The 23,156-nt window shown below is 50.9% G+C and overlaps 1 protein-coding gene across 4 annotated transcripts in view; it reads left to right on the top strand.

The window, feature by feature from the left end:
• SNX29 (sorting nexin 29) overlaps positions 1–23,156 on the top strand; it is a 497,129-nt gene that overhangs the window by 335,865 nt on the left and 138,108 nt on the right. For 3 of the 4 annotated variants that reach the window (XM_060648525.3, XM_060648528.3, XM_060648526.3), the window contains one exon: positions 21,293–21,348. The exons of the other annotated variant lie outside the window; for it this stretch is intronic. In XM_060648525.3, coding sequence (XP_060504508.2) covers positions 21,293–21,348 — 56 coding nt within the window. The remainder of the gene's footprint in view (positions 1–21,292; positions 21,349–23,156) is intronic. 4 annotated transcript variants of the gene reach the window in all.

Raw genomic sequence — 23,156 nt, 5'->3', positions numbered from 1 at the left:
GATGAAGCGGAGTCCCGCGCTGGCAACACACACATGTGATTGGCACCAGCAAGGCCCGCTCTTACTTCGCTAATGGGGTGGCTGTGACCTCACTCTGCCTTCTGCGGAAGCTGCTCCCGGACTCCACTCCTGCCTCCCACAAAAGGACCTTGTGTTGCTTTGCTCCCCACTGTTGTGTATTTTATCGGCCTGTAAGTTTCTCAGTACGATGTCATTAGCACGGAAAAGGGGCTCCTGTGATTAGGGCCTCCAGTGGGACTCCTGTATGGGTTGTTCTGGGCAAGGACCTCTGTCCCTTGTGGTTGGGAAGCACTGTCCTTGACTCATTTTTGCAGACCTCCCCAACCTGCTCTAGCCTGTCCCCACCCTGCCTTATAAATCTTTCTGACCAAGACATTAAACCCTAATGTAATTTCTTTTATTTCTGTTACATTAACACCGTATTTCTGAGGACACAGAACCACACGATTACACTTGTACAGACCCTCTAATTAGATATATTAGATGTACTTATGCCTTAATTTAATAAATTTTTCTTTGTGATAATAGAGTTCCCTTCCCTACCAGTTACATGTGACTTTCTCCATTTTTATTTTTTAGGTTTCTTCCTAATTTTTATCATCTTTTTTTAAAAAACAAAGGCCCATCTGTACTTCCTGCTTTCCTGGCCCGTTATAAATTTAGGGCTGCTGTGTTGGGCAGTGAACACTTTGAGCTGAGTGGCATCTGGGCATCAAAACGATCTTCCAGTTGGCTCTGGAAGCTTTCCCCGTTTTCTTGAAGTAGATTTATGTAATCTCCCCATAAAAACAAATGGTGTTTTTGCTCTGTGTTTCTTGCAAGTTGAGTCTCTGGCTAGTTGGTTTGTGGGATCCAGAGTAGATTATGGCTGGATATGTGCTGTCTTTCTTTCGAGAGATTATGCGATTGGATTGGAACCAGGTGCATCTCGGTAAAGGGATCCCTGATGAATCGGCACAGAGCCAAGCCATTGCCTCCCTTGATCTGTTCGTTTGGAAACGACCTCTTGATATACAGCGCCATCTGGGAATCCATGGGGTTCTTGAGCGCCCCCCTTGCCAATGGGGACTGCAGAGCTGCTGTGCTTATTTTTGAGGAAAATGATTTTACTGACCAGGATTCGAGTGGTTTTCTCCCAGATACTCAAGGGGCTTGTCCACACCAAAATGAGGGGTTGTGATTTGAGTGGTGTTTCTAGCGGGGCATTTGTGATCTGACTTGGCCAACAATTCTGATGAAGTTGGAAAAACCTCAGGTCCCGTTAGGTTTTTATTTCTTTTCTGAGCAAGTGGCTTTCTTTTTGCTGTCCTGGGGTATCCCTGCCTGTGGCAGCATGGGGGCATGTAGCCTCTAATGGGAATCACCTCTTTCCCATTATAGGAAGGTCCACAGCCATCTGTTGGCCCCAACACCTTGATACAGTGCTGATGTCTTTTTAGCTTTGTTGCTCGAAGAATCTCGTGGATGCTGAAGCAGGACCTGGCTGTCACCTTCTTCCTCGCCTCTTACTAATGGCCCTTGGGTCACGGAGCTCTGCCCCTTCCGTTTGATCTCCCTGCTAGTGGCAGGGCCTTGCTCCTCTGCCTTCTGAATTTCGGAAGACCTACTTCCATTTTTTTTCTAAGTTATATAAATAAGAATATATTCTTGAAAGAAATTAAATAATACATACATATATAAAATGTACACTGGACAGAATACAAAATACAGGTGTCCCCCTCCCAGAGATCTTTCCCGTGAAGAGGTTTGGTATCTATCCTTGCAGATACACTTATGCATCTACATAAAGACAGATGTATGTACCTGTACTTTACTATTTTTAACAGCCGGTTGGGACCGGCTTTCTCCATTCATAAGCATGAGTTGACATTTCCTCCCTTCCCTGTCTTCCAGATCTTTTCCGTCCCTCACAGGCCAGCTCGTTCTCAAGCGCTTTTTGTGGCTTTGTCGGTAGTGAGTGGTTTGTATTTTTAACTTGCTCAGGATTTCTGTAATCCTGTTTTCTCCGCTGGGCCACCCATTTTGTCTACTTTTCTTATGTCCTCCTTTGTTGATTCATTTGTTCTCTTGAATTACACTCAGGTAATTGCTTCTGCCGCTCGACAGAGGCTAGTTGTCCAATGGGGGGAGCCCAGAGGTACGTTCACACGAATCTGCAGTGGCGTGTGAGTGTGTGTGACAAGTGGTAGGCTCTCCAGATGTGGTTGTTGAATGAATGAGCAAACTGGAAAGACTTCTGTAGAAGTGGGTGTAATGGTGGCACAGGGGTGGGCGAGTTAACCGCTGGGATTGACTGGGAAGGCTTCAAATGGGACATGTTTGTCTTGGGTTTTGAAGGATGAGTAGAAATCGGTCAGGGGGATGGGCCTGTTAGAGGAAACAGTGGTGTAAGTCAGCACAGTTTGTCTATGGATATTATCCGCTGCTTTGGTGGGGTTATCTTTTTGCTTCTGTGTCAGATAATGAGGTCCTTAAAAATGGGAGGGGCATTGATGTTCCTCCCTACAACTACTGTTTTTTGAGCACTTACTATATGCCCAATTCTTTCACAAGTATTTTACTTCCAGCAGCAAGCCCGAGTAAGTGCTCTCCTATCCCTTTTAGGGATGAGGAAATGAAGGTACAAGTAAAATAGATACTGTCCCTAAGTCCTTGTGACGAATAAGGGACCGAGCTGGGAAGTATCAGCTTTTTTCAGTCTTCTTGTGCTCGTCTGTAAAGAGGACTGGGAGGCACCTGGATGGCTCAGTCGGTTAAGCATCTGACTTCAGCTCATGCCATGATATCACATTTCATGGGTTCGAGCCCCACGTCGGGCTCTGTGCTGACAGCTCAGAGCCTGGAGCCTGCTTGGGATTCTGTGTCTCCCTCTCTCTCTGCCCCTCTCCCTGCTCGCGCTCTGTCTCTTTCTCTCAAAATAAATAAACTAAAAATCAAAAAGTTAAGCAGGACTGGGGATGCCCACCAGAGAGAGTTGTATGAGGCTTGAGTTAAAGGAGATAACGCTTCTAAATCATGCACGGCAGGGGGTCAGATACCGCCTTGTTATCACCCTAATAAAATAGCACCCCCGTGCTTTATGTTTCTACATAGCACTTACCCTGCTCGGGGTAGAGTTGTTTAATTGCTGTCTTCCCTTTAATCCCTTTATACTCGACTGTGTCCCCAGCTCCGGGTAGAGACTTTTAAGTATTTGTTGAATGAATACATATTAGTTTCCGCTCCTCACTGTAGCATCTGAAGTTTGGATGCCCAGGAAATACTCGGTGAATTTGCCTCAAGCTAAACATTCTATGCCAGTTGCCTACGCCAGCAAGGGACTGTGGATTTATGTGTCACAAGACGATCAACATTGCTGTTTTCTTTTTTTGTTTGCTGTCATGTGTGAGGAGCTATCATATGTCTCCCGCCCCTGATTTTCCTGATGGTCTCGATTTAAACGGTTTCCAATTTGAGTATGAAATTATCCATCAGTCACAGCGCGAACTCGTGCTTTCCTCGGTGGCTCGTCAGAGTAAGCCAGAGCTTAATTGGAGAGACAACTCTTGGGAGAGTAAGGGCTCTCTGGGGAAGACATGCCCCTTCTGCCCCCCAGCCCCCCCTCTGGAACATTGCTTCTCCCCCCGGATGCTGGTCCCAGTCTTGTCCATCCCCCAGATCGAGTGTGGATGGTGCCTTGTTAGTTAGCGCCCTCTGTGAGTTGGGGGCTGACCAGGGCACTGGCGATGCAGAGAACAGGTCCCAGACTGTCCCCTGTACCCTCAGCCTGCATTGTGGAGGACACCCCACCTGCGCTGAGGTCTGCCCCTAGCCTGGGGGTGTCTGCTCTTCTGCATCTCAGTGTTCTGAGAGGACACAGCAGGGAGGAACACCCGGTCCTCGGATCCGTGCTCCCCAAGGTGTGAGGCATGTGGTCCTGCTCTTAGGCGGGATCATTTCAGGTGGCTCATGAGCCCAGTGTTAACTAACATGGGCCCTGCAAGGGAGGGGAGTGGTTTTCTTTGCCTGGGGCTTTCAGCAGTGCTGGTGTCTTGACTGCTTCTGTGACTCCCTCACACGGTGAACAGGGGCCTCAGGGGCAGGGTGCTGGTCGGCCGTGGCGTCTAGAAGTCTAGATGCTGTGGCTCAACCCCAGGTCAGCTGGAGGGGTGTCTCTGAAGCGTGGCCAGGACATCCCTTGGCGACTCAGGTGCTTCTAAGGCAGGCAGGGATCAGAACCACTGACGCTTTGAATTTCAGAAAGTTGCACTCGTTGGCTTTGGCTCTCTATATATAGCAAGTAACGTCGATCGGCTCTTTGCTAGAGTGATTCCATTTTTAAGTAGACTTTGTAAGAAAAAAGGCGGGTTGATTTGAGAAACTACATTAGTAAACAGTAGTGCAGATGGCACATGAGTGTGGCGCAGTCGTGCTGGTGCCTCTTGATGGGCTCGGGTCGATCACAGTGTCAGCATTTGAGGCCCCGGTATTTTGGCTCCACAGGATCCCTGGGGCTGATTCCCCCTCAAGGGTAGCCCGGAAACAGCACCCACAGCTCGTTAGCACGTCTCGGGGATTCTGCTGGTTTTCCATCTCCGCGTGGCAAGTGGTCCCAGAACTTAGAGGCAGAAACAGCATCTCGAAATAACCGTACTTTATGGTTTCGCAGGAAGCCGGGTGCGCTTGGCCTTCAGCCTCCCCGGCTGCAGACTTCGCGAGGCCCCGGGCCGGGAAGGGTCTGCTTCCTGGCTCTCGAGTGTGGTTGCTGGCAGGACTCTGTTTCTCGCGGCCTGTCAGATCCAGAGCCTCAGTCCCTGTTGGGCTGTGGGCTGGAGGCCACCCTCCTTCCTCCCCACACGGGTTTATTGCAGCCATTTGCCTCATCGAAATCAGCAAGCCCAGAAAGAGGCGGACACGAGGAAGACGGGGGTTACCTGTAACCACTCTGGGAAGTAGCACCCCATCACCTCTACCCTCCCTCTTCATTAGGAGCCAGTCGCCGGGGCCCCCTGCACTCAGGGAAAGGGGGCCACGCTGGGGCAGGAAGGTCATGAGACGGGAGCCACCGGGATGCATTTGGGGAGGCTGCTCAGCACAGGAAGCTTGCCGAACACACCTGCTCCTTCGTGTCCCCGTCACCTGCAGGGGCGCCCCTGGGGGAGAGTTCTTGCAGGTCCTAACGCCAGGAGATGTGTCACTTTGAAGCCATCGTGGGTGATTTTGTGGGCTGAGAGGATCCTGGGGCTGGTTTTATTTCACTCTTTGGTCGCAAGGCATCTGGGTCAAAACGACTGCTTCTCTTCAGTTGACTGTGTAGAAAGAAGCGATCGACTGTGGAGAAATGGACAACCTGGAGCTCCCGTGGCCGGACTTTGTGTGCAGAGCCTTCCGCTCCAGTCCGGAAGTCCTACTTCTGTCTTTATCTCGTCCCTGTCTCCTTGTGGCTTGCTTTATTCTACCCCGTTGCAGATCCTGTCACGTGCCTGAAACTTCACGGGTCTGGGGGTTTGGAGAACGTGGGATCTGGGAGTTGCGTTCTGTTTAGGGTGGGCTGTGGGTTTCTCAGGTGCAGAGCTGACCATATTACCTCCGTCCTGGTGCCTGGGGATTCCAACCAGGAGCGAGCGGGCGAGGCTGGCGTTGAAAGCCCCCTGCTGGCTGGCTTGCCGCGGAATCACCGCTCACAACCGGAGGAACGGTGGCCACGGCTTCTCGTGTTCTGCAAGCCTCTCTGCTGCAGTAACAGCATGGTTCTGGACAAGGCGTGTTACCTCTTTGACCCCACTTTTCCCGTCTACAAAATGGGGTGTAGGCCTTCAGTCAGAGGAGGCTGGGTTGTGTTGTAGTCACAAACAGCTCTAAAAGGTCAGTACGGAAAACACGGAGGTTTCCTTCTCAGTCACGTTCCGCATCCTCGCGGTTGGCTGGGCTGCTGCACCGTCACCGTCTTCGCACCCAGACCCACACCACAGAGAGGGAAAGAGTCTGGCCAAGCACTCACACTCCGTCTCAGAGCTTCCACCCAGGTAGGGCACACGTCCCTTCTCTCTCCATTGGCAGAGCACGGCCCACGGACGCATGTCACTGCGGGCGAGAGGGGGAGCGCGGCGTTGCCAGCGTCCGGAAGGAGCGTCGCCGGTGGCCTTGGTGACTTCTGCAGGGGGCACCTTCTCAGGGTGGTGGTGAGGGTTCCGTCAGAGGACGCGTGCAGAGCGCTAGAGCCTGGCGTCCAGTTCCCGCTCGTGAGCAGTGATGCTGTGGTTATGGCCGTGGTAACGATGCTGAGCAGACAGGTCAGGCTTATCTAGGGGCCCCGGCTGACAAGCCTTTGTCTTCGTGATCTTTTCCTCCAGCGCCTGTGTCGTGGGGTGCTTGGGTTCCTGAGTTCCGAGTACTGTGCTTTGAACTGGGGATCGGAGGCGAGACCGACGTGGTCTGTGTCCTCAGATCGCTCACAGTCTGTCCTTGGCAGCAGGAAATGGAAGGATTTCCTTTGGGTTTTCATTTTCATGGCTTGACCTTTGTAGGGAACCATACAGAATGCAAGAAATGCTGGAGCCGGAAGGGGCCGTTGTTTCTGTACCAGTTAGGGTGTTTTCGGGGACAGAAGCACAGAACCGAAGCTAAAGCAGGTTCAGCAAAGCCAGGAATTGGTTTTGCTGGATGACTGAAAAGTTTAGAGCTTGGTGAGCAGTGTGTCAGGCTGTTCCTCCTGTCAGTCGTCCTCAAGAGAAAGAATACAATTCTCTGTCCAACGCTGCCCCCCACATCCCCAACATTGTCTCCGATCAAACCAGCTTTGTCGTGGGCCAGTCTTGAACTGGTCACTAGGACCACGTGGGCAGGATGTGTTGTTTGACCTAAGAGATTTAGTGCCTCTTCTGGGGTCGAGGCGTAGGGTTTTTTCCACCCAGATCTCTTGTAAGGTGATTTCCCAGGAGGGGAATGTGCCAGGCCGAGGACAGCCACGGTCTACACCTGTATCTTGCCCCTCCCTTTCCTTGGGGGGAAAACAAGCTCAGAGCAGCGAAGTGACTTGCCTGCTGCCTCTTGGCACATGAGACACAGAGCGGGAGCCGGCTGTGGGTCTAGGACTGTGCGCTCCTGCTGCTTTGGCTTAGTTCCAGAAACATCTTCTTGAAGAGTTGCCCGTTTCAAAGGGTTGGGGAAACCTCCCATGTTGGGAGATGTGATTATATCACAGATGTTAAATGACACTGTGCCTGGTGTCTTTAATCAGCAAAACTTCATTATTTATTGCCTGGTGATAGTAGATTGAAAAGTAGACAGATTTCTCCCTGGCAGGACTATGTCTTATGTCCTGTCTGTGTGGGTGGCAGTTTGGGGCTCTGATGGAGGGTTTTGGTGATTGGCTCCCTCAGTCATTAGTGCCAGGGAGTGGGCACTGACCAGTGGTGATGAGGCCATTGTCAAGCTGGTTGTGGGAGGCACTGGTGTGGGGGGAGTGGGGCAGTTAACCTTCATGGGTGAGTATTCCCGGAAGGTGCTGTCTTGGAGTTATTGCCAGTCTCCAGCGTTGAGCATCGTGGTGCAGGTTGTCGAGGAGGCATGTTCCGGAATGTGCCATTTTAGTGTTTGAGGACAGAGAGCTCAGCTCAAGAATTCTTTCCTAATTTCTTCTCTCAGTGCCATAATCTTTGAGTCCTGCAGACTGGATCTCCTAAGGCTAATCACCTGCGTGAACTGCTCTATGGGATTTATTTACCCTCCCACCCCTCTGGCCTTTCCAGGAGCTGACAGCACAGTGGGACAGGTCATGTGGGTGAATTTAGGACACGATTTGCCCCTATAGTCACCACGTTCCTCATAGAAGAACACGTCTTCCAGCCAGCCCCTACCCCCCGGTCTTTGGAAATAACCGTCCTTACCAGTGAGGGACACCTTGACCCTCCCTTACTCATGCGTTGAGATACTTTCCAAGTGCCTCCTGTGTGTCAGGCCCTGGGATACAACCCACCAGTATGTAATTTCTTTGACTTAATCCATAGTAAGCCCAGCAGGGGAGTAGTGCCTGCCTGCTTCACCACTGGGAAGGGCGGGGCTGGGGACGCCGGGACTTTGGTCATGCTGTGTGGAGACAGTGTCCTGTCCTGGAGTGGGTACCGGACCCCACGCTGCCTGGGTCCTCTCCCAGGAACCCTGCACCCTTAAGCAAGTCGGGTCACCTCTCAGAGTCCTGAGTCCTCGTCCCCATCTGTGCATAAAATGCACACATAACAAGGCCTGGTCTGGAACAAGAGGGGAGTCAGCATAACAAACGACCACAGGTCTGGTGGTTGACGACAGCACAACACGCATTGGTTGTCTCTCAGTCGTGGAGGCCAGAAGCCTGAAATCCAAGCGCGGGCACCAGCAGGGCCTGGCTCCATCTGGAGGCTCCAGGGGCGGATCCTTCCTTGTTGTCCCTGGCGCCTGCTGGCCATCCCATCTGTGCCCGCCATTCCTCCTGCCCTGCCCTGAGCCCCTCAGCCCGTGGCTGCCAGATGGCTGTCCGGTCAAGCAGCTGTGGTGTGGCCACTAAGGTTGGGGTTCCTGGTAAAATGTCATTCAGGAGGAGGGGTCTGCCTTAAAACCACTGGAAGCCTCGAGACTACAAGGAATGGAAAATCCACGGGTACGTTTGTAGCCTGGGATAAATCGTTCCCACATGTGTGGCAAATGCAGATGCGAGCTCAGTGTAAATGAGAAAAGAGGTGAAGGGTGAGAAAGAGAATAAAAAGCCTTTATTCCAGAAGAGAGGACACAGCAAAGAAGAGGTGCGGCAGCTGGGTTTCTGTTCTGACAGGTGGAGCCCGGGTTCAGTCCTTGTGTCTCTGGCCCCGTGGGGAAGGCAGGCCGTGTCATTTCTCCACTCCTCATGGCGCGGCCGACAGGCTCTAGAAAATGCAGGAGCTGGGGAAAAAGCCGACAGCTTGCTGTCGCGTCCCGACCTCCCCACGGGGGCTGGCGCACTCAGGCGTGGCCGGTGAACGGGCCCCGAGGGGCCCCGGACAGATGAGGAGATGGGGTGCATTGTGAAAAGTGGAAAATGGGTTCTTATCAAACATGAGCCCAAGGGAAAGACTGAGGTTGTGAGCTGCCTGTGACGGCTTTCCTGTTGTCCTTGTGCAGGGAGGCGGGAGGGCGGCTTGGGATGGGAGGGTGACGAGTGGCACGTAACTGAGAGCTTGCTCCGAAAGCAGAGTGGCAGTGCCCTGGGCAGCGTGCAGACATGACGAGGTCGTGGGTGTTGGCTCCAATTTACAGACCAGGAGACCAGGGCACAGGGATTCTTGGTTAGTAAGTGGCGAGACCCAGGTCTGCCTTACCTTAGGACAGCAGGCCCTGTGTCCCCTGAGGACCTCTGCAGCCCGAAGTGATCAGTACAGAGCTTCCTGAGGAGCAGACCCCTCTACCCCTGCCCCCAGGTGCCTGAAATGGCATCCAGGGTGTGGCTTTCATGTTTGTAAGCAGTAGAAGTGAGACCCCCGAAGGAGACATTCCAGAGCCATCTCGCTTTTACTTGAACATGAGCAGCGCCTGCTCAGTGCTGATGGGATCGCTGCGCTTGCGACGGTAAAAATACTGTCCCTGCGTGTCGTTAGCGGCAACCCGCCTGGGCGCGCCGTGCCCCTAACCACCCAAACGCCTTCTTTGCTCGTTACAAGAAGCCGCCTTTCAGAGGCGCTCAGTCTTCCGGGTTCCTTCCTTCCCAGATGAGCCTGTATGCTTGTTTTGGACCCGCGTTTCTTGGTGGAGAGGCAGCAGATGTAGTGGAAAGAATGCGGCCTGGAATTCAGCCAGACCTGGCTTTGAATTCTCGCTGTGTCCCTGGGCGCATCACTCAGCCTCTCTGAGCCTCTGGCAGGATGTGGGACACCATCTACTGAGAGCTCCCTCTGGGCATTTCATGGATAAAAGCAAATAAGTGACTGGATCTCTAAATGCCGTATATCATCAGTCCTCTCGGGCACGATCCAGGCCCTCCTTTCGTTCTTTAGCCTCTGAGAATCACTTCATTGGGCTGTGGAAATCAAATCAGTGGTTCCTCCCCGCCAAGAAGAGTTGACTGTTACCCTGAAATTACCAGTAATTTTTCTCTGGCTGTTCCGTCATCAAGTGGATCAGGAGTTGGCCAAGTTTCTCTGTAAACGCCCAGATAGCACGTGTTTTAGGAAGGCGGGCCACACTGTTTCTGTCACAGTCGCTCGACCTTGTGGAGGTAATGTGAAGGCCGCCCTCGATGATAAAGGTTGTACCAGCATCCCTGTGTTCCAGCGAGAATTTGTCTACCAAAGCAGGCTGGGATTGGCCCACGGGCCGTGGTGTGCCGGTCCCTGATCTGCCGTATGGGGAGGCCCTGGGTTTCAGGCTCGAATTGGCAACGTGAATGTGCCACTGTCTCTGCCCTGGAGGGTTGCCCCAGCGACACGCCTACCCTTGTGCACTCAAGGGGCTGGGCGGTGGAGGCGGGGGGAGAAGGGGGTGCTGTTTGCAAGGAGACAGCGTCAGAGGTGATAGACGTGGCAGGAACCTTCTGTTGTCCCTGTAGTCTGATGTCTCCAATGGGTTCACCCAGACGTACCCTCGTCCACTGCTGGGCGATACTGAGCTGCTCAGACCTGGTGCTCTAACACCCACAGTACCTGTTACTGCTCCTGAGTGCTGCTTGGTGGCCCCTGCTGGGCTCTAAGTGACCATCACGGTTGTGTCTGCGCGTGCTTGGGGAAGTCCTGCACACGCACTCCACTTACCCACAATCCTCGTGAGGCCGGCTTTGGATGCTCGTGTTTGCACAAACCTTATGCTTTTCTTTGGCATCTCCTGGTTGCCCTGTGCCTCGTTTTCTCTGGCCGCTCCGTGGGAGGTAAGGGTGAAATGAGAATGAATGAGGCAGTTCCTTAGTGGTTTCTGAACATTTTTCTTCTTGAAAACATCACGCTTTTTTAACTCTTTGTTTAAGAGGATCTCTTCCTTAGATATGCGAAGTGGGGGTCCGATCAAAGAGGAACCTTCTCCTGCTAAAGAGGGCCTGGGGGAGGGATATGGCTACTAGAAAGCTGGGAACCTGTCAGGAGCAGGTAAGCACCTTCCCACCGCCCCGCACGTGGTGTGAGGTTCTAGGAGCCTGCAGCGAGGAGCCCCGGTGAGGCCGTGTGTACCCACCCACCCCCCGGGCCTCAGGGGCCTCCTCTGTAGCAGGAGTGAGCTCAGATTAGCTGGTGCTCCCGGCTCTCCTACACCTTTCACTGGAGATTGCTGAGGATTCTGAAGAATTGCTTTATGTCCTGGTAAGTGAAGCCCAGAGAAACTGTAGACAGTTGGTGATTTGTACTCTCTTACAGGCGAGCCTTACAACGGTCTGTCGATGGAAAGGCAGAGAGGGTGGCAAATGACCCTGTACGCACTCACGATCAGGGGTGTGTGTGAGAAGCGTGTGCGGGGGCCCCCTGGCTGTTCCTTCCTGCCGGCCTCCAGCCACCGCTCTGTGGCCGCAAAGACTGAGCGAAACTCCAGCTGGCCCAGGCTTCCCTCGCTTCCCTCCCGTCGGGACTTCTCACTGTCCGAGCGAGGACCAGAGTCCTGCTGTTTTCCCTCGTGTTTCAGCCTCCTCTCCAGCTGCTTTGCCCTTCCCCCTCCTGGAAGCCTTACTTACCCTTTGCTTCTGCGCGGACCTGGACACTTAACGGCATTGATGGGTTTATCTGGAGACCGTCTCTCCTTGTGGATTGTAGGGTATGTGAGCCACAGGGCTTTGTCCCTGCTGGCTGTCGCCTCCCTGGTACCAGAGTGTCTGGCCCTTAAGAGGAACTTAGCATGGATTGGTGGACCAAACATCTCAGTGCTGGCAGGTGTGTGTGTCTGTAGAATGGGGCAGTTGGCCCTTCACTCGTGGGTGAGGGCTGCTGGGTCCTGACCTTCTGTCTGTGCAGCACCCTTGAACTCCACCCATGAATGATGGGAGTGGTTGCCGCTTAGCGGGGGGTGTCTGTTCTCCGCCAGATGCTCGGTGGGGTAGGTCCTGGGGGGGGCCTTCTGAGCCCTCCTGGCAGCCCCATGGGGCAGCTGCTTTTGCCCTGTTCTGCAGCAGGAAGAAGGGCTCAGAGAAGGGTAGAGGCTTGTTCTTGGCCACAGGTGAAGTCAGCTCCATCCCAGCTGACCCATGTCCCGACCCAGTCATGTTTTTACCTTTTACAGTGATTTGTTTTTGAAAGAGCACATGTGCGTGTGTGCACGTGCACACACACACACACACACGCCCCCCCCCCCAAAAAAAAAACACACTTGAGCCGGGGAGGGGGCATAGATAGAGAGAATCCCAAGCAGGCTCCGTGGCATCAGCACAGAAGCCGATGTGGGGTTTGATCCCATGAACCGTGAGATCATGTTTGAGCTGAAATTAAGAGTCAGACGCTTAACCTACTGAGCCACCCAGGTGCCCCAATCCAGTCCTTTAAAAAAAAAAAAAACAAATTTGATCAATCACAACACATTTTCATTTTTAAACACGTGATAAATACCACTAATGTCTCAGAATCCAGAGAAACAAAGTAGTTTTATTAACCACCTGACACACTTCTGTAATACTTTCTCTCCAACATTTTTCAGCTGTAAACTGATATTTTCTTTGTAAGACAGCAATATCTTGTCATTTTCTCTGCAGAGACTAGAAAGGTCATTCCATTGTTCTACGTGGTTGATCAAAACTTGTTTTTTCCTAACATTCTATTAGAAAATTTTAAAAGAGTTATCTTGAAAAATTTCGCCATAAACACCTGTATACTCATCGCATGGAGTCCACCATTAACAGTTGACTGTACTTTTCTCTTCCATCCCTCCACCCATCCCTTTCGCTCTCTCCCTTTATATCCCATCGATTCATCTTTTAAAAATGCATTTCAGGGGTGCCTGGGTGACTCTGTCGGGTAAGCTTCTAACTTTGGCTCAGGTCATGATCTCACAGCTTGTGAACCTGGATCCTGCTTCAGATTCTGTGTCTCCCTCTCTCTCTACCCTTCCCCCCACTTGTGCTCTCTCTATTGAAAATAAATAAACATTAAAAACAATTTTTTTTTAAAAATGTATTTCAAACTAAATTACAGTTATTAGTATATGTTTCTTCCAAACGACTTTAGTGAGGATATTGACTGGAGTTCAGTGTTTCTTACTTTTTTAAAAAAGCTTTTGATGGAAAGTTTGCATAGAGTGAAATGCAGACATCTTGACCGAATGCTTACTGAGTTCTGACAATTGAACACACTTGTGTAGCAGAAGACTCAGAACTTTGCCGTCTCCCCAGAATGTTCTTTGATGCTCCTTCTTGGTGACTCCCTACACCCCTACCTCAGAGATAGTCACTGTCATGTTTCCCCCCATCGTAGAATACTTTTAATTTAAAGTCTCAAGGTTATGGGGCACCTGGGTGGCTCAGTCGTTTAAGCGTCCAACTCTTTATTTTGGCTGAGGTCATGATCCCAAGGTCATGGGATTGAGCCCTGTGTCAGGGTCCTTACTGAGCTGCTTAAGATGGTCTCTCTCCCTTTCTATCTACCCCTCCGTCACTCGCTCGCTCGCGCGCTCTCTCAAAAAATAAGTAAATAAAAGCTAAGATAAAATGTCGAGGTTGTTACATTTATTTTTTGAAAGGGTAACTTCCTCCTGCGTGTAATTGGTAAGGTATAAAGTTGTACAGTAAAAAATAATTCTGTCCCCCTCACACCCTTGCTTTTCAGTGTCCTTCCTTTGAAGGCATTCACTGTTGCCAGTTTTCTGTGTGTCTTTCTAGAAATGGTTAATGCAGATGCAAAAGCACGCATGCGTGATGCGTGTCTGTCTTCCGAGTCCTTGATGAAAACAGTACCTCAGGTCACCTGTGTGTTGTGTGTTTGTTGTCATTTGACACTACATCCTAGAGGTCATTTATTGTGTATCGTTGCTAGTTCCCTGGCTCTTACTGCCGTAAATGGTGTTGCAATGTATGTTCTCGGACAGGTGAGTATACCTATGTAATTCATGCATCTTTATTACTTGGAGAGAAACTAGTTGTCCGTTCTTAGTTAACTGGATATTTTCCTCACGCCCCTTCCCTGAAATTCCTGTTCTCCTCCAACCATGCATTTACCCATTTACCCATTTCTTTTTTTCTTTATTAACATTTGTTTATTTATTTTGAGAGAGAGAGAGAGACCGTGTGAGCACAAGCAGGGAAGGGGAAGCCGGGGCGGGAATTCCAAGCAGGCTCCATGCTGTCAGCGCAGAGCCTGGGGGCGCTCAGTCCCACAAACCGTGAGATCATGACCTGTTCCGAAATCAAGAATTGGGGGCTTAACTGACTGAGCCAGCCAGGCGCCACTATCCATTTCTGTATGTGTTCATCTTTCTATCCAATGGGAATATTCATTGAGCAATTACTAAGTGCCTGGGACCAGGATGGGCTCTGGAAATATTGTCCTTGAGATCCTCATGGTCTTTGGGGAGAAGCAGACACATGAAAACCTACATCGCAGAAATGTAATAGTCCGCATTTGTTCAGGCTTCCAGAGTTTCCCAGAGGACAGCATAAAAAACTCTCTGAAGCTCTTCATTGCCAGTTCTCTACTCCCCATGGAGGGTCTTTGACCTCAGCTGATTTTTTAAACCATGCAAATGCCTCTAATTGTTTGTAAAACAAAAGAACAAATAAATAGATAAACCCAGAAGCCTGAAAGTGGTCCAGCCCTGGGCTGGTTGCCTCCTGTGGGGCCAGGAAGCCCAGGCCGACTTAGTACTCAGAGCACAGCCCTGGGTCTGTCTGCTCTCTGGCTTGGCCAGCCACGCTGGAAGACAGCCGTGCCATGGCACATTTTGTTCCTTATTAAAAAAACAAGACGAGAGAGCAGGGGTACAGTTGGGCTGGGAAATAGTTGTGTTTGGCAACACAAAGTGAGAGCTAATTGCTTAAGGGAAGGCTTTTCGAGAAGAACCGTGATGGAGAAGGTGACTGTGGAAAATGTAAACCATGGGTGTCCTTTCGTGATTGGGACACAGGTTTGCTGCTCCGGAACGTCTGCCTTTTGCTTTTCTTCTGAGCGGTAAATCTGAAAGCCGTGTAATTAGAAGAGAGAGAGAGTACAGTTGTCTTCCTCTGGTTTTTCTTAACTCCAAACTAAGTTATCCTTATCATGCACGAGGATTGCAAATTTGCTCCGAAGCAGTTTAAAAATAGACATTTCACTGTGGAAAGACAGCTCACATCATTCTCCATCTCGGCAGTCACAAGTACTAATTCAGCGTCCTCAGTGTGATGGGTGCCCGGCAAGGCTGCCGTGACACACAGTGCACGTGTCCCCCAGCTCACAAGGAGGGACCGGTACACAGACTAACCGCAATGGATTAATGGCCAGCCGCACAGCGTGAACCATAGAGGTGGCAGTGGAGATGTGTTTAGTTTCTGTGGTCTAGGCGGGTGTCTCCCGGGAATGCACATTTTGGCTCAATCTGGAAGGGCGTACAAACAGGTTGTGGGAAGGGGGTAGGGGAACGTGACTTGAGATGTTACTTGCTGCACATGTGATTTGAGGATTACACGTGGGAACACACTGGCACACAGTAGGTGTTCAACACATGTTGGGTGGTCCTTCCCATCTTTATTGATTCTCTCTAATAGGGCACTCGGAGACAGGTTGTCACGGGGTAGGTGAGGAAGAAACCAGGATTTATTGAAGCCAGGTGACTTCTCTCGCAGAACATCCCATTTTTTGTTAGTCCACTGAGACTTGACGCATTCTGCTCAGACTCTAGGCTGACGCATGTATTGTCCGAAGGTGGGAAAGGACCTGGGGTTTCCTTGGGAGAGAGCCAGCCACCTTGGACTGGGTCAGGCCCGTGCCTTGTTCCTTCAGGCCGGGCATGTGCCAAAAATCACCCCGTCGCATCAAAGAAAACAGGCTTGTTAAGGAAGGCTTCGGATTTTAGACTCACGTGGACACTTGTGCACATCTGCTCTTGAGCGATTGAGTCCTTCCGGGCCTCCTTCACTCCATCCGAGGTCTCTGTACCAGCAGAGCCCCTTCCGGGTGAATCTGGGTTACTCCATCTCCTGGGCTTCTCCTTTTGCAGAAGCGAAATGCAAAGACCGGGGATTTTGTAGTGGGAGGCGGCGTAGCTTTAGGGGTAAAAAGTGCCGTTCCCTCCTCGATCACTTACCAGCCGAATGACCCTGGGAAAGTTACTTTTTGGGCTACCTATTGCTGCATGTCAAGCCACCCCAAAACTTAATGACGCCAAAACACAACCATTTTCTTGGATTTCATGGTTCTGGGGGTAACCGAGTGGTTTTGCCCCACCATATGCTGCGGTCTGGGGCTCACCTGAGCTGGACATCCAAGATGGCGTGCTGATTCATCTGGGATTTGGTGCTGGCCTCCTGGCATCTCTGTTGCTTTTGTTTATTCACGCTGAATCCCCTTGTCCTTGCCTGCGGAATGGGGTGGACGGGGAACCCCTGTGCCCACAGGGCTGGATGGGGAGGATCTGGGATGATTTTGATGGGAAAGCACTTTGTGACGCAGGAAGCCTTTGATGATGCCTGGTGGTGGTGTGTCTGTGTTTGCAGCCCCTCGGGACCGGAAGTCAGGGTCGCTCCAAGGAAAGGGAAGTTTCTCTGTCCACTCTCGCTGCCCCTACTTGCATCCTGATTCTGAAAGGGGGAGGAGGGAAGAGATTTTCCTGTGGCTCTGGCAGTTGCCTGATTAGTTCTTTCCTCTCTTCCTCCTTTCTTCCCTTCCTGTTTAAATAAGCACTTACTTAGTATGTTTGTTACTCTTTTTGGCCAAGTCTCAGTTCTTTGAGCCCTTATCCCAGGTCTGAGGAATTCTAGGTCAGAACAGCAGGGTGAACCAGCGTCTGGATTCCATTTTGGCCCAGTTGTGAGGGGCTACGGTGAGCTGGCCTATCTCTGCTCCCCCGTCCCCAAGCAGCTCGTGAAATCCTGAGTTGGGAAAGACTGGGGAAGCTTCTTTGCTAACGCAGCCCAGAAGAGTGTTTTCTGTGAGCCTCACCTGCCCCCCCCACCCCCATCCATGTGTGTGCAGCACCTGGGGTGTTTGTCCAGGAGGATCCGGGAATGCTGGCTGCTCTGTGTCTCCAGGAACGGGCTCTGCCTTTCCTGCATCCACATGCTGCCACGTGAGTCCCCAGCCCACAGGCCAGGTGGGGACCCGCCTTTTCTCCAGGGCCTGAGAGAAGTGAATGAGAACATCCATGTTGCTGATCCCTGTTTTATGCCCCCTGTTGAGGGTGAAGCCAGCACAGGCCCTATCCTAGAGACGTGTCCCTCCAGGCTTTCCTTGTAGCTTCGGGCGGTCACAAGGGATGTTTGTGGCCCATGTCCTAATTCAGAAGGGTTCAACACCTTCTAGCTACTTAGATCCATTGTCCAAGATGATCCTTAAAACTCAGCACCCCTGAGAGTTAACTTATGTGTGAAGAAAATACTGCCTTCTGAGAATCGATTCCTTTTTAGAAGCAGCTTTCTTTGTTCTTAGCCTTGTAAAGTGATGTCTGTCCTTAACACCCTCACCTTCTCTTTTCCTTGAGTCCTTCTGGTCTCCTTTCCTTCAGCTTTGTGGGGTCGATCCAGTCAGAACCTTCCCTCTTGCGAGTGCAGCTCCCTGGGTCCGAGCTCTGTTCGCTTCCAGTGTGAAAGCAGGCCGATCGAAAGATGGTGTCACCATGCACGAAATGGTGTGGCAGCTGTCTTCAGTCTGGCAGTCCCTTCTCCAGTATGCGTACCTGCTTCTCCTGTTGTGCCCGAGGAACCTTCCCCAGACCCGGGTGTCAAGGGGGAAGCTCGGAAAAGAGAGGCCAAGGGCCGCCCCACGGCCATGCCAGAGAAGGTGCTAGAGTCCTGGAGCCGTGCCACGGGGTTCCGTGTGGAAGAGCCAAGGGGAGCGTGGTGTGTGCGCGGTGCTGGGCCTTCAGAGCCTCCCCTTGTCTTTCTGCATCCCGGACTCCAGAGCATTTGAAGGCAAAGTCTCTACTTTCTTCATGGCTTTCTGCATTTCAGCCAAGTGCATTTTGCAGGGGGCGGGCTGGGCATCGGGCAGAGTATTTTATTTACTTTGCACAGTTACACGAAAGACGCTTAACACATAATATGTGTCTGTTTATGGTTACGTGATCAATGCACTTTCAGTGTAGAAAGTCCAGAAAAGTGCAATCCATGTGACCTCTCTCTCCCCAGTGTCCCCTTTCCCCTCGTTTCATTCTGACCTTACTGATGGGTGGATGTCCTAAGTTGTGCTTAAGAATTCACAGTTCCAAGCAGCGTTTTGTGAAACAGAGGCAAGGAGCTGTTGGCTATGCCATTAAAAATCTATCAGAAGCTCTCTTCTGGCGGGATAATACGTTTTTATTTAAATGTTCAATTGGCAGTACGTTATTTCAGAACTCAAATGATGTAAAAGGATATTTAGTAAATAGACTCATTTTATTTTTTTAATTTTTTTTTTTTATTCTTTGTTTTTGAGAGTACAAGTGAAAGCGCTCAGGAGATACGTAGAGAGAGAGAGGGGGACAGAGGATCCAAAGTGGGCTCTGTGCTGACAGCAGAGAGCCCGACGCGGGGTTTGATCCCATGAACCGTGAGATCATGACCTGAGCTGAAGTCAGATGCTTAGCTGACTGAGTCACTCAGGCGCCCCTCATTTTCTTTTTTCTAAAGTGTTTACTTATTTATCTATTTAGAGAGATTTACTATTTATGTATTTGCTATCTATATATTTAGAACTGGAAAGTAGGGGAGGGGCAGGGAGAGAGGTAGAGAGAGAATCCCAAGCTGACCTGACTTGGGGCTCGATCTCATGAACCACGAGATCATGACCTGAGCCAAAATCAAGAGCCAGATGCCTAATCGACTGAGCCACCCAGGCACCCCCAAATAACCTCATTTTCAGTGTCTTCTGCCGGCTGCCCAGGCCCCCACTCCCACACCCCGGTGCCCACGGGGTGCTCCTTTTCTAGGTGTCTTAAATTTCCCTGCTAGTGCTTCTCAATGCAGGAACAGACGAATACAGCTTGATAGTTACCTCTGCACTTGTGCGTTAAGGATAGTACGTTAGACCCACCACCTCTACCCTGCTTAGGCTTTCTCTTGATCTTTCCTGGAGATCTTTTCATGACCGCACATGGAAAGCTATTTTGTTCTTCAAAAGCACATTTAAAATTTTTTTCTAAAGCAGTTCATTCGAAAGATAGATTATTTTAGTCTTATGGAAATACAGCCAATGCAAATTTGGTCTGTTTCTCTCCCCACTCCCACTGTATTATCAATGATAGCCACTGTTAATGTTCTTCTGTATTTTTCCAGAGTCATTTTCATGCTTGTACCCTCATGAGTGTGCACGTGTAACCTATTTTTTGTTTAATCTGGCCATCTCGTACAGACATGCCATCGTTTCCTGAATGGTTTCTCTACAGTTGGACCTTTAGATGATTTGCAAAAATCTCAGCCATCGAAAAAGGAATGATCTTTGATGTAAATTTTGGTCTGTGTCTTTGGTTATTTCCTCCAGAGAAATCATAGGAATGAGGTATCTGGGTCAGAGCATGTGGATGTTCTTAGGGATTGTGGGACACAGTGTCATGGCTTCCCTGATAGATTAAACCGTCTTCCCAGCCGTCCACAGGAAAAATGACGGACGCCATAACAGAAGGGCCACACCAACCAGTCCAGTGAGTTCCTGGTCCCTTTAAGCTGAAGTTTTCTCAGGTTGGGGGGTAGGCATGTACCTCCTTGTTGGGGTTGAAGGAATCCCTCCATAGCAGCTTCTTAGCCAAACCTGCTCATGGAGCCCATTTTAATTGCTTGGCTGCACACATCTGTCCAGGGCCCAGGTTGGGTGTCCTCCCCCTGGGCTGTGGGGAGAGACGGCCTTTGGGTCGGCAGGACAGATTCTCTGTGCCAAGGATAACAGAACATAGAGCTTTTCTCCGTAACGGCCATACTATTAGTACAGTGCAGTTACCGTGAACGTCCTACCTCCCAGGTGTTGTTCTGGGTACTCTGTAGGCATCAGCTCATTTTGTCTGTAGGTGAACTCTGAGTGCTATGACTGTCCTGCCTGTTTTACAGGTGAGGACAGTGTGACCAGAGGGGGCAACTGATTTGCTCGTGGCCACAGGGTCAAGAACAGCTGGGGCTGGGGTTGACCCTGAGCCTTGTGGCCCCACAGTGTAGGCTCCGTAATCATGGCATCCTCCTGCCTCGGAGAGAACCCACTGTGTCTTTAAGTAGTGCCTTCTGGCATCTCCAGCCCCCGGGAAAGGGTCCAGGTCTCACCTCCTTCCACCCCACAGCTGGTTTTCCCCGTGTTTGCTGAGGGTTTGGCAGAAAAGCCTTTGCGGTTGGACAGATCTGAATTCAGATCCACTTCCTGCATGTGTGGCCTTGGCAAGGTCTCAGCCTCCCTGAGCCTGTTTCCTCATCTATGAAGTGGTTGGGGGGACAGATTGTTATGAAGAACGATGCAGATTGTGGTAACAGGAAAGCTCTGACAGCTGTGGTGTGTGAAGTAAACGCTCTCTTCCTCAGTTGCCCACACCCTCCCCCTTTGCACTCTTTCCTCTTGGTTTTGATCCACATCCTTAAGTTCTGGCCACTTCAGATCCGATCAGAAGCTCATGCCCTGGCCGTGACCGTAATACCGCCATTTATTGAACATCTCCTGGTGCTGACCATTTCGGTACCTGCTTTACGGGGTACCTGCCATTCTGCCAGGGAGTGGAGTTTCTTGGACCGAATCGTGTTCTCCGGGGGCCCTTCTGAGTCAGGAACGGCAGCTGTGCTGTGCCTTCCAGGTGCTGGTGTATCGTGACAGGGAAGGATGGAGCCGTCTGGGCGCAGACGTTGACCTTTTGTGTTTATGTCCTCGGTGCGTCTGTGTTCATCATGGTGGCAGTGGCTGTTTTGTCCACTGCTCATCTGGTATCTTGTACCTCAGATCCTAATCAGGTCTTTAGAGCTCCAAAATTACACGATTTTATAGGCCTGCTATTATCTCGATAGGGTTAACAGTCCTTTTTCTGTGAAGGTAATCAAGATTCCTCATGGTGACATATTTTTATTACCCCAACACCGTCTCTAACCATCCTTCCACACAGTCTCTTCCTGTTTTCCAGTAACTGCTTTCTCACCTTGTTCTGAACAGGAAATGTGTAAGCATCATTGGGAGGCAGGATTCTTGCGTGATTATGCCAACCACGGTAACCAGGATGCATTTTCTCTCTCCCTTCTCCCCTTTCCTGATGGCAGGTGCCCGGAGATTTGAGCCAAACATCCGAAGACCAGAGTTTGTCGGATTTTGAAATGTAAGTCCACGGCATCTACTCACGAGGGCCCCTTTAGAAGTAGGACTCAGTGGTTTGGCTTGTCTCCCAGAAGACCACCCGGGGGGGGGAAACAAAGATCACTGTTTCAGTCTGCACAGGGCAATTTGGTTATCATAGAGGGAGAGGCTGTTCACCTGCAGCCCAAGTCTGGCCTTCAGATGTGCTGTGGTTCTCTTCTTGGGTATTAGAAAACAATTATTTTTTTGGCTGACATTTTAGACTTGGAAGCTATCACATAAGAATTTAAATTTCGCTTTAAAAAGAAAACAAGGGGGGCTCCGATCCCTACCAGGCCACGATCAGAGCCGAGTAGCAGCCGCCTCCTTCACACAGGGCAAGTACTCTTTCACTTACCACAGTGCCCCCTTTTCCCTGTTGCCTGACTCTGGCCTGCTGCCCTCATTTCTTTCTCTGCGTGTCTCCTGGAAGAATGAGTTCGCAACCCCTGAGTTAATGGAAACAGCAGTGGTTTGGTACATGGGTCTGATTTGTGACTGGATGTGACTCTGGCTGGTGCCCCTGATGATAAGCTCCTAAAGAACTTAGTTGGTCTTCAGACTGTTTCACAATCAGGTTGCTTTGGGGTTCGGGTACTCGTGCATAGTTCCTCAGCCCAACAAGAACAGTATATACTTTGCTTCTTATTTTTAAATACATATTTTTAAATGTTTATTTTGATTGAGAGAGAGTGTGCACCAGTGGGGAGAATGGGCAGAGGGTGAGGGGGAGGGAGAGAATCCTAAGCAGGCTCCATGCCCTCAGCACGGAGCCAGACTTGGGGCTCGATCCCACCAATCATGAGATCATGTCCTGAGCTGAAATCGAGAGTCAGATGTTCAACTGACTGAGCCACCCAGGAGCCCCTCTTCTCAAGTGTACTGGTACGTTTTCCAGGATAGATCCTATGTTACACTACAAAACAAGTCTCCCTCACCTTAAAAAGATGGAAATTCTAGAAAGGACCTTCTTGGACCACAGTGAATTACTAACCAGAGGGATTTGTCTCTCTCCCACTCCCCGAGGGCAGGGTCTGGGTCGTCTTGCTTCCATGCTCTGTCTCCAGGACCTAGAGTAGCCACTGGCACATAGTAGGTTCTCAGTCAGCATTTATTTAATGCATGAGTGAGCCACCAAAAGACGGAACAAGTGAGTTAATATCAAGGAGGGAAATGGCCCTGTAAACAGTTCTCATGCTGTGGGGTGAATGTTCTGAGACGGAGAAATGCTGAAGCCAGTCGGGGGTGTCTCACACTCACTGATCAGGAAGGTGAATGCAAAGCAGATCGTTGGGTCCGCTGGTGCCCGACCCACCCCCGGACAGAGATGCAAGGGAACACTTTAGGCGCTAGGACCCTTGGGAGGTCCTTTCCAGGAGGGACGGGGAGGGATGGGAGGGGTGCCATTAATGTGCAAACCAGCCTGACGGCTCAGAATTGCCATTTGGACTTGGAGCTCTGAGAGCTGATGGATGATTTTGCCCCGTGGAGGAAGTCAGCACCTCAGCTCGGAGCTTGGAAGGATGCCGCCTCAGGAGAGAACCATCTCTCTGTGAGACTATAATGCTCTCTACGCCTGAGTTGGGGAGACCACTGAGTCCCGGGCTCTTCCCCCATCGTCTCAGATTGTGTTGTAAGCACAGAAGTCTGGTACATCTTTGTGGGCTGCTCCTTAGAGAGAGGGAGAGCTCAGGAGGGGGCACTGAGCCCGGGCACAACTTGAGGTGGAGGCCCCTCCCAGAGTTGTGCGGTGCCCTCGTGATACCCGTCAGGACTGACCCTCAGGTGTTA

The sequence above is a fragment of the Panthera onca genome, chromosome E3 (genome assembly GCF_046562875.1).
Source record: "Panthera onca isolate mPanOnc1 chromosome E3, mPanOnc1 haplotype 2, whole genome shotgun sequence".
Lineage (NCBI taxonomy): Eukaryota > Metazoa > Chordata > Mammalia > Carnivora > Felidae > Panthera > Panthera onca.
This window is presented reverse-complemented; position numbering and strand designations above follow the sequence as displayed.